Genomic DNA, 15,502 nt, shown 5'->3' on the forward strand with positions numbered 1-15,502 from the left:
TTGATGATCTCGATGAGAACTGAGAATTCCTCTCTCAAAATGATTGCAAACAGTTCATTGATGACGGGTAAATATTCGAGGTGGTAATGAAGTATGCTCTGACATAAAGTCACACCAGACCAGATCCACGACCTCCTCCTCACCTGTCTCAACTCCAACTCCTTCAAATGGCGCAACAACTACTACAAACAACTACAAGGAGCAGCCATGGGTTCACCTCTCTCACCAATCATTGCTAACATCTTCATGGAACATTTCGAGCACCAAGCACTCAAGACTGCGGACAAATCTCCTTCACTCTGGCTCCGCTACGTCGACGACACCTTTGTCATCTGGCCGCACAGCACACCTGACCTTCACCAGTTTCTCAACCACCTCAACCACCAGCACCCCAGCATCAAGTTCACCATGGAGACCCAACGCGACAACTCAATTCCATTTCTAGACGTTCTCATCACTAAGACACCGTCTGGATTTCCATCTCACCAGGTGTACCGAAAACCTACCCAGACAGACCGCTACCTCAACTTCCGCTCACACCACCACCCATCCATCCACCAATCGGTCGCCGACACTCTCGTCAGACGAGCCCACCAACTCAGCGACAAGGCACACTTACATCAAGAACTCAAGCACGTGACCAATGCACTCACCACCATCAACCATTACCCCAGGAGAAGGATCAACACTCAACCATCCAGCCACCAACCCAGCACCAACAGCACCGAAACCAAGCCTGTCGCCACCATAGTACTTCCCTACATCGGCAAGACCTCACACCGACTACAACGCATCCTTCACTCTGCCAACATCCTCGTCAGACACCAATCCTCTCGTAAGCTACACTCCATCCTTCACTCTCATAAGGACAAGCACCCATCCAACAAGCAACCAGGCGTCTACACGATCCCCTGCGACTGCACAAAGTCTACATTGGAGAAACCGGCCGAGACTTCGACACCAGACTCAAGGAACACAAGACCCACCACCGACGCAGCGACTGGGACCGATCTGCCATCGTCAAGCACGCACAACAAGAGAATCACCGCATAGAATGGGAGAAGAGCCACCTAATCACCAACATCCGGCACTGGAATACCAGAAGGGTCAGGGAAGCCATTGAGATACATCAACACAACACTGTGCCTCAAGACCCTGGCCTACACATCAACAGCATCTGGCATCCAATCCTACGTCACCATCAAACTTCTAACCAATCCACAAACAACCCGCCATCCACCGTCACCCCACCGAGCCCTCCTACCCAACACAGCAGTCTGATTGCATCACCAACTCAACCAGGGACTCCGCCGACGCACACACCGCCGCCACCAACACCTCGCTACAACCTCCGCCGACGACCCAACACCTCATCCGTACACCAGGCCACCCACTCACTCCCGCCGAAGCTTACCCGACGAGTCCGCCGACCAACACGCACAGAACGCCACCATTGATGTACCTACCACACCGCCGACACACACACACACGCCGCCGTAACTCACGCCGCCGTCTACTCACCGCGTCCGCATACCACGCCCACTCGTTTCCCGCCAAAACCGCTGACCCACGTACAGAGCGCCACCTACGACGTCAGCCCGACGTGACCGCCGGCCTAGAGCTTTCCCCCACGTCCGCACGCACGCCACAAGTACCGCCGCACGCCGAGCGAACACTCACTCCTGAAGACGGACAGTCAACCTGTCCGAAACGTCGAGTCTCTCTACTACTCATCATCTCTACTCGCCGACTCAAGCCAGCATCTCCTCATCAGCTCTACTACTCAAGCTGTTCTCACTCAACATTCCTTCTGGTTTACAGTCCTTTTCAGGACTATTTTCAAGAAAGAATACTCTCAAATCTCCACTTTCTCTCCTATCCACTTTTTCTCTTCTTCTATCCACTGTTTCTATAACACTCCACATGGTGTACCGTAAACCACATCAGCAATTGTACATGCCACCATGCAAACCTTCAAACAACATCTGACATAAAGTCTGGCATGAAACTCTTAGCTCTGATCTGATCTGATCTGGTGAAGTGATCTCATATGATGTGATGATCCTTGAAGAATCTGCCAGCTCTATAATTACAACTATTCTAGATCATTCTAAAATTCACTATTCTAGAGGCTTCTATATAGTATTCACTATTATGGAAGCTTCTGGTATTGTCTTTTAAAAGAACATTCTCCTTCTTTCTGGAGTAATCACATTCTGGAAGACTCTTGAATGACCTCAGTGAAATAAACATGTGTCAACAAAATACCTAAGCCTATTCATTTCCACTACCAATACAATTCTACTGTTTGGCTTTTCCCTATTCAACAATAAAATTCCTTGGCCTTTAAATAGGCAAGGCCTGCATAACAAAAAGCTTTTACAAAGACATTCTGGAATGTTCTTTATCATTCTTGGCTATCCTTAAAGAGGAAATAACTAATAGATTAATGTAATTGCTTTTACAATTCTTCTTCTCTGTAACACCTCCCCCCACCGGGGAAAAGAAAGCTTTACCGTAGTAAAGGTTTCTTTAAGATTATCTTTTTTTTTTCTTTTAACTTTTCTAAGTCATCTTGATAAATCATTTACAGTTATCGTGTACAAAGGTATAGTACTTAACGAACATGTTTAAATAAATGAACATCAAACACATTTTCTTCAAATGACACACTTGGTCAAAATCATGAATAATTTCACTTTTTATACTCTTGAAAGAGCATCAGCAATTACATTATTCTTTCCTTTTATGTGTACAATTTTCAATGGGAATGGTTGGAGCATTAGGCTCCATCTATACAGTCTTTGGTTCTTTGTTTTGAATTTCTCCAAAAACACAAGAGGATTGTGGTCTGTATAGACTGTAATCTCTCCATTGGTTAGATACACCTCAAACTGTTGAAGGGCTAGTACGAGACTCAGTGCCTAATAGTTGAATACTTCTTTTGAAACCGATTGAGTTTCTTACAGAAGTAGCACACTGGTTTTTCGATGCCTTCTTCATCTTCTTGGAGCAATACTGCTCCTACTCCAACATCACATGCATCGATAGCTACCTTGAATGGCTTTGTGAAGTTTGGAGCTGCCAAAACAGGCTCATTCACCAAAATGGCCTTTAATTTCTCAAACGATCTTTGACATTCGTCAGACCAAACATACTTCACTTTTGCCTTCAGCAGGTTTGTCAGAGGACTAACCACAGTACTGTAATTTGGAAAATTTCCTGTAGAAGCCACTCATACCTAAGAATCTGAGCAATTCTTTCTTAGTTGTGGAGATTGGATAGTCTAAGATAGCTTGTATCTTGGCTTCTCTTGGTAGCACTTGCCCTTGACCAACCACATGACTAAGATATGTGACCTTTGCCTTGGCAAATTCACTCTTCATCAGATTCACTTCTAGATTCGCTTTATCCAGCCTGTCAAACAGTGCTCTCAAATGATCCAGATGATCATTCCAAGTATCACTGTACACTAGGATGTCATCTATGTATACGACACAATTGTCAAGTCCGGCGATTACTTGATTTGTTAACCTTTGGAAGGTTGCTGGTGCATTTTTCATTCCAAAAGGCATGACTTTGCATCGAAATAAGCCTTCAGGTGTGACAAAGGCTGATATCTCTTTGGCTCGGTCAGTCAGTGGCACTTGCCAATATCCTTTAAGCAAGTCTATCTTTGTGATATAGGCAGAATTTCCAACTCTATCAATACAATCTTCTAACCTAGGAATTGGATACGAGTCAGTCTTAGTTACTGCATTTACCTTTCGGTAATCAATGCAAAATCTCTGAGAGCCGTCTGGCTTTGGAACCATTACAATAGGAGAACTCCAACTATGAAAATACTTACCATGATTTTCTTATTTACGAGATAACTGGATATACCCATTTGATTTGCTAGTTCATTACAATTAACTTGCGTGCCGAATATAGAGTACACGTCTATTGACGCACTATCCCAAGATCATCGCGCAATTTGGCATCCATTTCCTCTCATGAGCCTGCAAGCAAGACATGTTGTCACACAAGGCGAGGGGTAGGAGGGAGGGTTCAAATGGGTATATCCAGTTATCTCGTAAATAAGAAAATCATGGTAAGTATTTTCATAATTTATCAATAACTGGGATATACCCATTTGATTTGCTAGACCAACATGGATTCAACGTGAAGGGAGGCACGTCTAGACTAAGAAGTGCGCAAAAATAGGGAGATGAAGACACGAAAGCCGTTGCCTTAAGGACAGAGGAGGCAAATAAAGCCTCATGTGAAGAAGTCCTTAAGAACAAGAAAGTGAAGGAAAGAGGAGCGACAATAGGCGGTCCTCAAGAAGTCGTAAACGACGATTCCATAGAAAGAGCCCAAGAAGAATGATACTAAGTATCATGGGCCCTCGGCCTAGTGTCAGGAGAACAACATCACCAGCTGACTAGATCGTAAGATTCGGATTTTGTTGAAAATTTCAACAAGAATCGTGATCGGAAAACTGAAGCTTTTAAGGCTCAGTAAGTGATCAACCGATCAATCTGAGAAGGCGGGATATCTCAGAAGCCTCCGCGTGGGAGAAAGCGCCCAGAATTTGATATCTGTCTCAAATGCGTGAGGGCAGAACATCTGCAGAATTTTGATAGAGGGCTGTGGCAGAAAGTTTCTAGCGGTCCGAAAGGGACCTGGAACGACGGAGAGTAGGGTTTAAGAAAACCACTCGTAAAGCAGTCAAGTGTCGAGAAAGCGATTGAGTGCCATCCTGTTAATAAGAAAATGCCGCGGACCTGCTGCCTATGTAGAATAGAGCAGTCTGGTCAAAACAGCTCAACCGGGCGTGTCAGAGAAACAGCGCGGTACACATCACGACAAAACAAGTGTGATAGACCGAGTGATCGAGAGAGAACTCAGGATCCCCTTTCTCCCGTACTGATTGAAGCACCCGCCTGAGGGTGCAGCGCCAGCGGTGGAAGAGGTGGCTTGGCTCAAGCCACCATCGCCGAGAGAGCCCGTAAGGCTAGGCTGCGATGGATGTCCGCTGGGCGGGGAATCCTTAGCAGCAGCAAGCGTACGCCAGAGGGAGCTGGCGAAAAAGTCTCTGTCATGATCTTACGTGTAAATGACAATCAAGAGATGCTCTAAACGAACAGACATCGCCAGATATGATACCTCAACAGTTACATTCCCAACGGAATCGAATGAGGTAACAACGGCCCTGTCCTATCAAGTAGGGACGGAAACTGGCTAAGAATGTCGATGTCCTCGCTTGAAGAAACAAGTGAAGGAGTAAGGAGACTTGAGGAAAGTAATCACAAAAATTTCCTTCAGTCTGCGGTGAGAACCAGTTGTTTATGAAAACAGCCACAAAGCCTGGTTTCTCTGGTGATCGCAAGAGCAAGCACCGCCGGCGCCAGTTGCGGCAGCGTGGAACAGTCCGATATCGGTAAGATAAGGAGTTCCGAAAAGCTGCGGGGGGCGGCAAAAATGACGCCCTAAGCAGCGGGGGATGAGAATCTAAGCTTCTAAAAGAAGAACTCCAGTGAAGTAAATCACTTACATGGAGAGACTCATCCACAGTCGGCCCGAGAGAAAGCGGGTCGTAGTGATCGTGGTTAGGTAGGCATAAGCATACATCCATCCACGGTTACATCATCCTCGGTCGCGCGGTGACCATGGCCACATGCATTGCATGGAAGGAGGATGAGAGCAGCATGCGAGGCGACTCGAGTGTGCCGTGTGAAAAGGCTTCTAAATAAGAAGACGATTCAACAAACGGGCACGGTAAAAACATTGACCGTAGACCACTCCACACAAGGAGGAAACGGCGGAGACGCCCGCAAGCTTGACCCACATAGAGGGCAGTCTATAAGATAGACTGTTAGAGCTCGACCGATGGTCTGGCGGCGTACAGTTTGGTGTAAACTCGCCGACCCGGCACGGTGGGTGTGCCCAGAAAGTAGGCATAGAATGCCGACAGAGAATCCTGGGGCTTTAAACAAGCTTGAACGCACGTACATAGCCAACAATCTCATGAGATGTACGGCGGTTTCTTTCCTCCGAGATGATGCTTACCCGACCGGGAAAGACTCGGGGAACAGCTGTGAATGTCAACAGGAGGGATATCTAGCATATGAAAAGCTGATTCCCTCCAGATATTCAGTGCGGGTGCTGCCGGCGGTGTCCGGGGGGACGACCGGTGATGGCAGCTCGGGCAGGGCTCGTACGAGCCGCCCAAATACGAGACAAATAGGTTAAAATAACCATAATGCACCGGGTGGTGAAGGCATAGCGATTACTAAGCACAGGAGAACTTTTAATCGCCGTGACATTCAGATCCGATATACATACTCATAAGCTCGGAGAGCTACGAGATAGTGAGACATACCGCTGGGCGGTGATGGTGCTCATATCGGAGTCGCCCTCTCTACAGCGGCGATCGCTGGAGGACGGGTGTCTGTACTAGCCCTGACTCTAACCTTACAAGAGTAGGAGCTAAGTAAGACAGGGCACCCTTACTTTCGAATAGAAAGTGAGGTTCAGGCCAGAAACCGACGGTCCCGTCGCCTTGGCGGACGGTCCGCGCGCGTGATAGGTTGCCCTCTCAAAGCAGCCAAACATTCTCACGAGAGAAGTGCGGCATGCGGTATGTTAGAGATTCTTACCTCCAATCTACAGGCCCGCTTAGGGGGTAGAATGGAGAGAGTTACCGCTGAAAGAGCCGTCGCCCTAAGTGAGCTTGATGTAGAGGGCAAATTCGGGAGTACCTGCATAATAAGGGGGGATACCCATGCAGGTAAAACTCGCCGATGGCTCCCCGGAGTGCGGGTAGGCGAGAGGAATCTCAATCCGCTCAATACCCGACACCGGCAATAAGACCGCGGCGGTCTTATAAAGACGGAGAACACGAGGGTAAAAACCCGTAATGCTCGGGGACGCATAGATGCAACCTGTACGGATGCAACGTCCAGCCGTCGGTCACCGAGAGCTTGCCGACATGTTGATGCTTGAAAGCCGTATGTCGGAAGCACCTGCATAGAAACGGGGGTCACCGTGTAGGTGAACAGTGTTTCAATAAATGCCCGGTGTGAGAGGACAGGTGATTGCTTGAACCGCACGGTGCTTAGCAAGGCGGCTGAAGCTGATATGAAGCGTGGGTGAATTACCCGCACTGCTCATGGGAGTATGAAACAACATGAGAGTTGCGACGCCTGACCCACAATTATCGGGAGTCTGGTGACATAATGGAGGGCGACGCCCGTATGTCGATAACACCTGTGTATTAGCGGGGATTTCCCTTGCAGGTGCGTGAGCCGGCGAATCATGATATTGCCGGTGACTCTCCGAGGTGCGAGATGACGACTGTCTGCTTGACCTGCCCGGTGCTCGACACGGCGGTTTTAGCTGACAGGGAGCATGAGGATAAAGATCCGTGATGCTCGAGGGCGTTCTGTTGTAACATGAAGTTACGACGCCTGGCCATCGGCACAAGAATCAGAAAGAAAGGTCTGCCCGCAAGGCGGGATTAGCGACCTAGAATTTCTTCTTCTTCTTCCTCTTCTGTGCGGCCCCGCCGGGGGCAGAAGAGGGTACAATTATCGGGAGTCTGGCGACATAATGGCGGGCGATGCCCGTATGTAGGTAACACCTGTGTATTAGCGGGGATTTCCCTTGCAGGTGCGTGAGCCGGCGAATCATGATATTGCCGGTGACTCTCCGAGGTGCGAGATGGCGACTGTCTGCTTGACCTGCCCAGTGCTCGACACGGCGGTTTTAGCTGACAGGGAGCATGAGGATAAAGATCCGTGATGCTCGAGGGCGTTCTGTTGTAACATGAAGTTACGACGCCTGGCCATCGGCACAAGAATAAGAAAGAAAGGTCTGCCCGCAACCTAAAATTTCTTCTTCTTCTTCCTCTTCTGTGCGGCCTCCGCCGGGGGACAGAAGAGGGTACAATTATCGGGAGTCTGGTGACATAATGGCAGGCGATGCCCGTATGTCGATAACACCTGTGTATTAGTGGGGATTTCCCTTGCAGGTGTGTGAGCCGGCGAATCATGATATTGCCGGTGACTCTCCGAGGTGCGAGATGGCGGCTGTCTGCTTGACCTGCCCGGTGCTGGACACGGCGGTTTTAGCTGACAGGGAGCATGAGGATAAAGATCCGTGATACTCGAGGGCGTTCTGTTGTAACATGAAGTTACGACGCCTGGCCATCGGCACAAGAATCATAAAGATAGGTCTGCCCGCAAAGCGGGATTAGCGACCAAGAATTTCTTCTTCTTCTTCCTCTTCTGAGCGGCCCCCGCCGGGGGGGCAGAAGAGGGCACAAGAGACAGGGATGGGGACGTGATATCTCGCATGAGAAAGTCACCCAATCTGATCAAGCCGTTCAGGCACATGAACGCAATTTCATGGTTCCACCTTAAAGGGCACGCGGACGCGATTCCACGGTTCCACCCTGATCAGTTAATCATGAGATTGACGGGGTCAAACTCACGTGTCTCTAGCGACTAGGGGCTGGTAGCCCTTTGCTAATGCTCCCTGACGGAGGCTGACAAAGCATCGAGCCTAGTCTGTGCCAGGAAAAGAGTCCCACGCTCTTAACCTGGACTTGTCGGACCCGATAGCCGGTGGGTCAAGCAGCCCTGGAGGAGTGAGGTTTTCTATACTAGTACAACACTCCCCAAGTAGGTTCAGGTCCCGTCGAGGGAGCCTTGGCTATCACCTTTCAGGCACTTGGCCGCTGCGCCACGGTTCCACACTGAAACGCTCGGGCACGTGGACGCCGTTCCACGGTTCCACCCTGTTGGGCACGTGGACGCAACTCCACGGTTCCACCCTTCCTCTTCCAGGGCACGTGGACGCAAACCACGGTTCCACCCTAAGAGCCCCACGCAAAGGGTCTCGTTCTCTTGCCCTCATACTCACCGCCGCTGATCACAGGGACAATGCCATGTCTGGTTCTCTCCCAGCGGCAGGTTGGAGTCATCAAGAGATGAGTCGAAGAGCTCATCTACCTGGTAAGTTCTTAACTAAAAAGAACAAGTAGGGGCGAAAACAGAGAGGGGGTGGAGGGGTGGGTGGACAAGAAAGGTGACAAACTAAGATCCATACCAGAAATTATTAATCAAATTAATAAGTCAGGTAAAAAAAAGGATCACCTTCTTAAACATGAGTTAAGAGAACAAAGTTAAGAAGATTTTTTTTTTTTTTTAATTAATAACAAGAGCGGGAAGGGCTCGACATGACGTTAATTAATTAAAAACAGAAATGTCTAAGTCCAAGACGAAGAGCAAGATCAGCTAAGAAAAAAAAACCACAAGGTTTTTTTTTTTTTTTTGTTCTTTTGACAAGGGTCGAAAAGAAACAAGTAATAGGCGGCAAAAGGACGCCCTAAGCTGATCTGTTTTTTTTTTTCTAACAAAATAATTATTAAAATTAATTAATAATTAAACAATTAACCAAAAGGTTAATCAACAATTGATCAATTAATCAATTAAGAATAAAAGATTGATTGGAACCTAAGAGAACAATCAACCAACTCAAAACAAGAACAACAACAAGTTGAAAACTAGTTTGAGAACAAGAAGGGCGATTAATTAAACAATTAATCAAAGGTTGAATAACAATTGATCAATTAATCAATTAAGAGTAAAAGATTGATTGAAACACAAGAGAACAATCAATCAACTCAAAACAAGAACAACAAGTTGAAGACAAGTTTGAGAACAAATAAAGGGCGACGCCCCTACCTGTCCAGCATAGCCTAAGCTGTGGAGAGGAAAATAAAATTAATTCAATTCAAGACGAGGCAAAGGAGCAAGTCAAGAATTAAAGAATCAAATAATCAATTAATTAATTAATTAACTAATTAATTCAATTAATAAACACAAGAACAAAGGATTGATTGAAACAAAAGAACAATCAACTAACTCGAAACAAGAAACAAAGAACCTGAAACGAGACTGAAATACGACGCTCCTGACGTCCTACAGAACCTATCTGTGGAGAAATAATTCAATTAAATTCACGACGAGAGTCGTATAAACGAAGAAGTCAGTGAATAAAAAGAATTGAAGGAATTAAAAGGAGCGAAGTTAACGCCCGCGACACGCAGGAAGGCGCGGAGCTATGGGGCGGAGAAGTGAAGACAACCCGCCTGTTGAGAAACGTATCTTAAAAAGACAAACTCACGAAGAGGAACAAGAAACGTGAAATAAATATCACGGAAGCTCCGCGCGACGGGATAATCTTACAACAATCTTAGATGAAAGAAATAAGATTGAAATAAGGGAAGAATGCACAATAAAAGTATCCAAAACGAAAAAAAGAATTGCAATTTTGGAGAGTGTACTTAGCTTTGCGTCTGAACTCGACCGCAGGCGAAAGTAAAAGAGGAAACGGACGCCAAATTGCGCGATGATCTTGGGATAGTGCGTCAATAGGGAGATGCAGCGCGCGCGCAGGAAAATTGTGTACTCTATATTCGGCACGCAAGTTAATTGTAATGAACTAGCAAATCAAATTGGTATATCCCAGTTATTGATTGTAAATTACTCTGACTCGGTTCGATTATGTCGTTATCTAACATAAACTCTATTTCCTTATTCACCATTTCCAACTTGCTTGGATTGAGCCTATAAGGATTCTGTTTGATAGGTCTTACATCACCTACGTCTACATCATGTACAGTTAAAGGTGTACGACCTGGTTTGTCTTTACATACATTTTCATAGTCTCTTAACAGGCCAGATATATCATTTCTCTGATCTTCAGGCAGGTGTTTTAATCCCTCATCCATATTTCCTAACATCTCTGAGTTAGACAACTTTACACCACATGGTTCGTTCTTAGATACATCTGTATAAGACAATTCATTATCTGTCTTTTCATAGCATTCTTCTTCATGTACATCTAAATGCTTTTCTTCTTCTTTGACCTGTGTTATACCTATTGGCTGACTAGCCTCTCACTCAAAGTATTCTTTCAACATGTTTACATGACAAACTCTTTGAGACTTTCTTCGATCAGGGGTACTGATCACATAGTTGACATCATTCAATTTCTTTTTTACTATGTAGGGACTGCTAAACCTAGGTTTCAAGGGCTCACCTTGCAAAGGCAACAACACTAACACTTTGTCTCCAGGCTTGAAACTTCGCTCTTTTGCATTTTTGTCAGCGTGAGCTTTCATTTTCCCCTGCGACTCTTTCAAGTGTTCCTTAGCCACATCACAAGCTTTTGAGAGCCTTTCTCTAAACTTTGACACATAGTCTAGAAGGTTTACATCATCATCCTGAACCATAAACCTCTCCTTGATAAGCTTTAGGGGACCCCTAACCTCATGACCATAGACCAATTCAAGTGGACTGAAACCTGTGGACTCATTCGGGGAATCCCTAGTTGCAAACAGTAGGAATGAGATCCCTTTATTGGGATAGTCTTCACAATAAGCCCTAATCATGGTCTTCAGGGTCTGATGATAGCGTTCTAACGCTCCTAGGGACTGTGGGCGATAAGCAGAGGACTTGATCTGCTTTATTCCCAACTCCTTCATAACTTGCTGAAATATTCCTGACATGAAATTTGACCCTTGGTCAGACTGAATTTCCTTAGGCAGACCATACCGAGTGAAAAACTGCACTAACGCCTGTACCACTGTCTTTGCAGTGATACTCCTCAAAGGTATCGCCTCTGGAAAACGTGTAGACAAGTCCATAATTGTCAGGAGAAATCTGTGACCCGACCTCGTTCTGGGTAAGGGTCCGACACAATCAACAAGAACCCTAGTAAAAGGTTCATCAAATGCAGGAATGGGTGTCAATGGAGCAGGCTTGATAGAAGGCTGTGCCTTACCAATAATCTGACATGTATGACATGTCTTACAGAAATGCACAACATCTTTGTGCATCTTAGTCCAATAGAAATGCCTCATAATTCTATCTTCTGTCTTCCGAATACCAACATGACCTGTCATAGGTAACTCATGAGCCATTTTCAGAATATCCGTGCGGTAACAAGGAGGAACTACAACCTGGTGAATTATACACCAATCTTCATCAGCTGGTCTCCGGGGAGGTCTCCACTTCCTCATCAAAATGTCATCTTTGACATAAAAGCACTCAGGAACCTTATCAGCCTCAGAACATGCTTTCTGTGACAAGCTTTTTAATTCTGGGTCTGCCTGTTGTGCCTGTACAAGGGAGGATTTACTAAACAAACTATCATTGTTAGCAACAGAGCCTTCAACACTATCCCCATTCATATCCTTGAAAAAGGTTTCAGCTAACCAGACATCAGTACTCTCCTTTACATCAGCAGATTCCGCATCATCTTTTTCAGCTCTACGAGTCTGAGACCTAGTAACAACACAATCCGGGAAAATCCCTGGAAAATCTTCCTGCAACAATTCAGTTTCAGCTACTTCCACAGGTTTCTCTGAAACCACTGGAGATGCAACAACTTTATCTCCAGCCAAGTCGTTACCTAACAAGAAATCAACACCTTCCATGGGTAATTCTTGAACGACTCCAACAGTCACAGGACCACTAACTAGGTCACACTTTAAGTCGACCTTATGCAAAGGAACCGACATGAAATTTGGGCCAATACCTTGAATTAAGACTTTGGCATTCTCTGAACTCTCCGGAGGAAGAGCCAAATCCCCTGGCACCATCAGGGACTGTGCAGCCCCTGTATCCCTAAGGATCACCACTGACCTACAAGTAGCACCAGTCGAACAAGGGGATACTTCACCATCATACAAAAAACTTTTAAAGGTTTCATCAACCTGCTTGACTTTATCAGCAAATACCAGAGAAACACTCTCAACATCTCGAATGGGCTATGATGGGAAAAACTCCATCGAGGGAACACTTGTTTGCTTGACAAAACCTATGTCTTTCTTACCTTTGGTTGGCATTCCAACCAATTTCCAACATGATTCTTTCAAATGTCCCGATTTATGACAATGAGTACAAATTTTGGAACTACGACTCTCAGACCTTTTGGTTGATTCTGTGCCCCCACTAGCCTGATTCTTGTTAGTGTCTTTGTCCTTGCTTGTATATTTTCCCTCACTAGGTTTATTGTGGGATTCAAATGACCCTTTACCTTTCTTTTTCCAATAATTCTTGAAAGGAGGCCTATCTCCACTACCCTTATGTGTGACCTCAAATTCATCAGCTACTATGGCTGCTTTATTGACTTCAGTAACTCTGTGGTCATCTAAGTAAGATTTAATGCCAAAAGGAAGACTCTTTTTGAATTCTTCTAGGAGGACAACTTCCCTAAGGTGAACAAAATCTTTGTCAACTTTCAGTGATCTGTAGCACTTATCGAACATCATTTCTTGTTCCCTAGTATCCCGTAATTAGTAACCATCTGGAATAAAATTATTGGAAATGTTTTTTTGACTGATTTGAGTAGGTATGTGTGTCAACATTTACCAAAAAAAAGTTAGGATGAATACGGGTTGGGGAAAGTGCTTTTTTTCAAGGTCAAAGGTCAATGACCTTTTCATATATACTGTATAATTGTGTCTATGAGATGGAAAGGTGCAGGTTGGTGATAATGGTGTCAAAATGCACAAATTCTTACCAGAATATCAAATAAAATGAAATTAAGTACCCAGAATGTACATTAAGCGAAAACTTTCAAGGTCAAAGCCTTTCAAAGGTCATTGACCTTTTTTACATTCTATACCATATACGATATAATGGTATCTCTGAGATGAAAAGGCGCAGGTTGATGATCTTGGTGTCAAAATGCACGGATTCTTACAAGAAGATCAAATAAAATCAAATCAAGTACATTCAGTGCTCATTCACCAATGAAATTCAAGGTCAAAACTTTTCAAAGGTCAATGACCTTTTTTTACATTATATACCATATACGGTATAATGGTATCTCTGAGATGAAAAGGCGCAGGTTAGTGATCTTGGTGTCAAAATGCAGAATTTCTTACAGGAAGATCAAATAAAATGAAAATAAGTACCCAGAGTGCATTAATCCACAAAGTTCAAGGTCAAAGGTCAATGACCTTTTTACATAGGTTATATATATCGTATAATGGTATCTCTGAGATAAAACGCTGCATGTTGGTGATTTTGGTGTCAAAAAGCAATTTTTGCAAGAAGATAACAAGGCACAAAATAATATTAAAGAATTATCCTTCACCTTTGATATCCAATGTCAAAGGTCAAAAGTTAATAAATATTGATATATCCATTCATGATTCCCCAAAAAAGAAATTAATCCATTATATTCACATTTTTTGTGAATAATAGAAAGAAAGATAGCTATTTGTAATGAAAACTTGGATGTTTAATAATTTCACTTTGAAATAAGGATAAATAATGGCCATGAAAAATATATTTAGGGGTTAGAGGTCAATGAACTATGTAAAAAACGACTGGAAATTTAAGTAAATAGGTCGATAACTTGATTGTGGCATGTATATATATAGTGATTCTGATGGGAAAAAGACTCACCTGTGTGGAAAATGAACAGAAATTTAATACTAGTAGTTGATTCCTTGACCAAAGATGATGTCAAAATACAAGTTCGAGGTGAAATTTAAATGAAATAGCACTCTTTAATATATACTGTAGTAATGCATTGCCAAAAGTGTAAAAAAAATCTTTTATGATATAATTTGAAATGGTGAAGTTGTCTAAAGTAGCAGCATTTAGATATGCATTTTATAAATCTAAATCAAGGTACTAATTTCTCTGTAGCAATATTTCACTAACCTCAAATGCTCCAATCAATACTATAACTTAAGCTGTAAATGGAAAAGATAGGCATCATCCAAGAACGTTTTCATATAGCCAGGGACAATGATGAAGAATTGAAATTAGGCAATCATTAGAGCTGCAGCTTTTGTCATAGTAAATGCAGTTAAGTGTCTCAACTTCAGCAAAGAGTAATCAAACTCTTGGAAACCTTCTGACATTTTCAGGACTTTGATCTGGCCCATTCAATGAAAGCCTTATGTTCTGTCAAGGGATAACATACCAGGATCTATATTATTACTGATATGTTGCACAGCTTGATCCTCAAGAACTGGAAGTGGTGCTGTAGGACTGTTGTTAGGTCAATGGATGTGTACTTGTAAGCCATTATCTCCTTTTGAATTTCATTACTATGTATGATAGCAATCAGTTGTTCTGGACCAAATACATGATCCTTGTACAAACTGATACCTAGTAGAAATAGCATCATGAGTGACCTACGGCAGCTAGAGAGCAGATATGAAGTATTGTCATGCAGCATTAGCATCTCAAGAGATTCTGGCAGCTCGGAATGAGAGGGAATTAATAATACGGGAATTCATCTTTGTTAAAGTTGAGATACATGCCATTTACTGTGACAAAAACTGCAGCTCTAATGATGGCCTTCATTTCATGTTCATCGTCATCCCTCTGCTGTTTGGAAATGCTCTCAGATGATGCTAGCTGTGACATGAGATTTATACTTATCCTATCCATTTTCAGAAGATTAAGCTAATGAGATGAAT

General features: G+C 44.2%; 1 protein-coding gene across 1 annotated transcript; it reads left to right on the forward strand.

The window, feature by feature from the left end:
* The first annotated feature begins 207 nt into the window (after positions 1 to 207).
* On the forward strand, positions 208 to 1,457 carry LOC121406815. Its single transcript, XM_041597684.1, has 2 exons — positions 208 to 835; positions 868 to 1,457. Exons 1-2 carry the CDS (start codon positions 208 to 210, stop codon positions 1,455 to 1,457), a joined length of 1,218 nt encoding a protein of 405 aa, XP_041453618.1.
* Positions 1,458 to 15,502: the final 14,045 nt, after the last annotated feature.

This window comes from Lytechinus variegatus, chromosome 2 (assembly GCF_018143015.1).
Source record: "Lytechinus variegatus isolate NC3 chromosome 2, Lvar_3.0, whole genome shotgun sequence".
NCBI classification, from domain to species: domain Eukaryota; kingdom Metazoa; phylum Echinodermata; class Echinoidea; order Temnopleuroida; family Toxopneustidae; genus Lytechinus; species Lytechinus variegatus.

Excerpts from the sequence above, each read along its gene's own strand:
- LOC121406815 (XM_041597684.1), top strand. The coding sequence starts at position 208 with ATGGGTTCACCTCTCTCACCAATCATTGCTAACATCTTCATGGAACAT. Across the intron at positions 836-867 it reads CGTCAGACACCAATCCTCTC|GACAAGCACCCATCCAACAA; the intron begins GTAAGCTACACT and ends CACTCTCATAAG.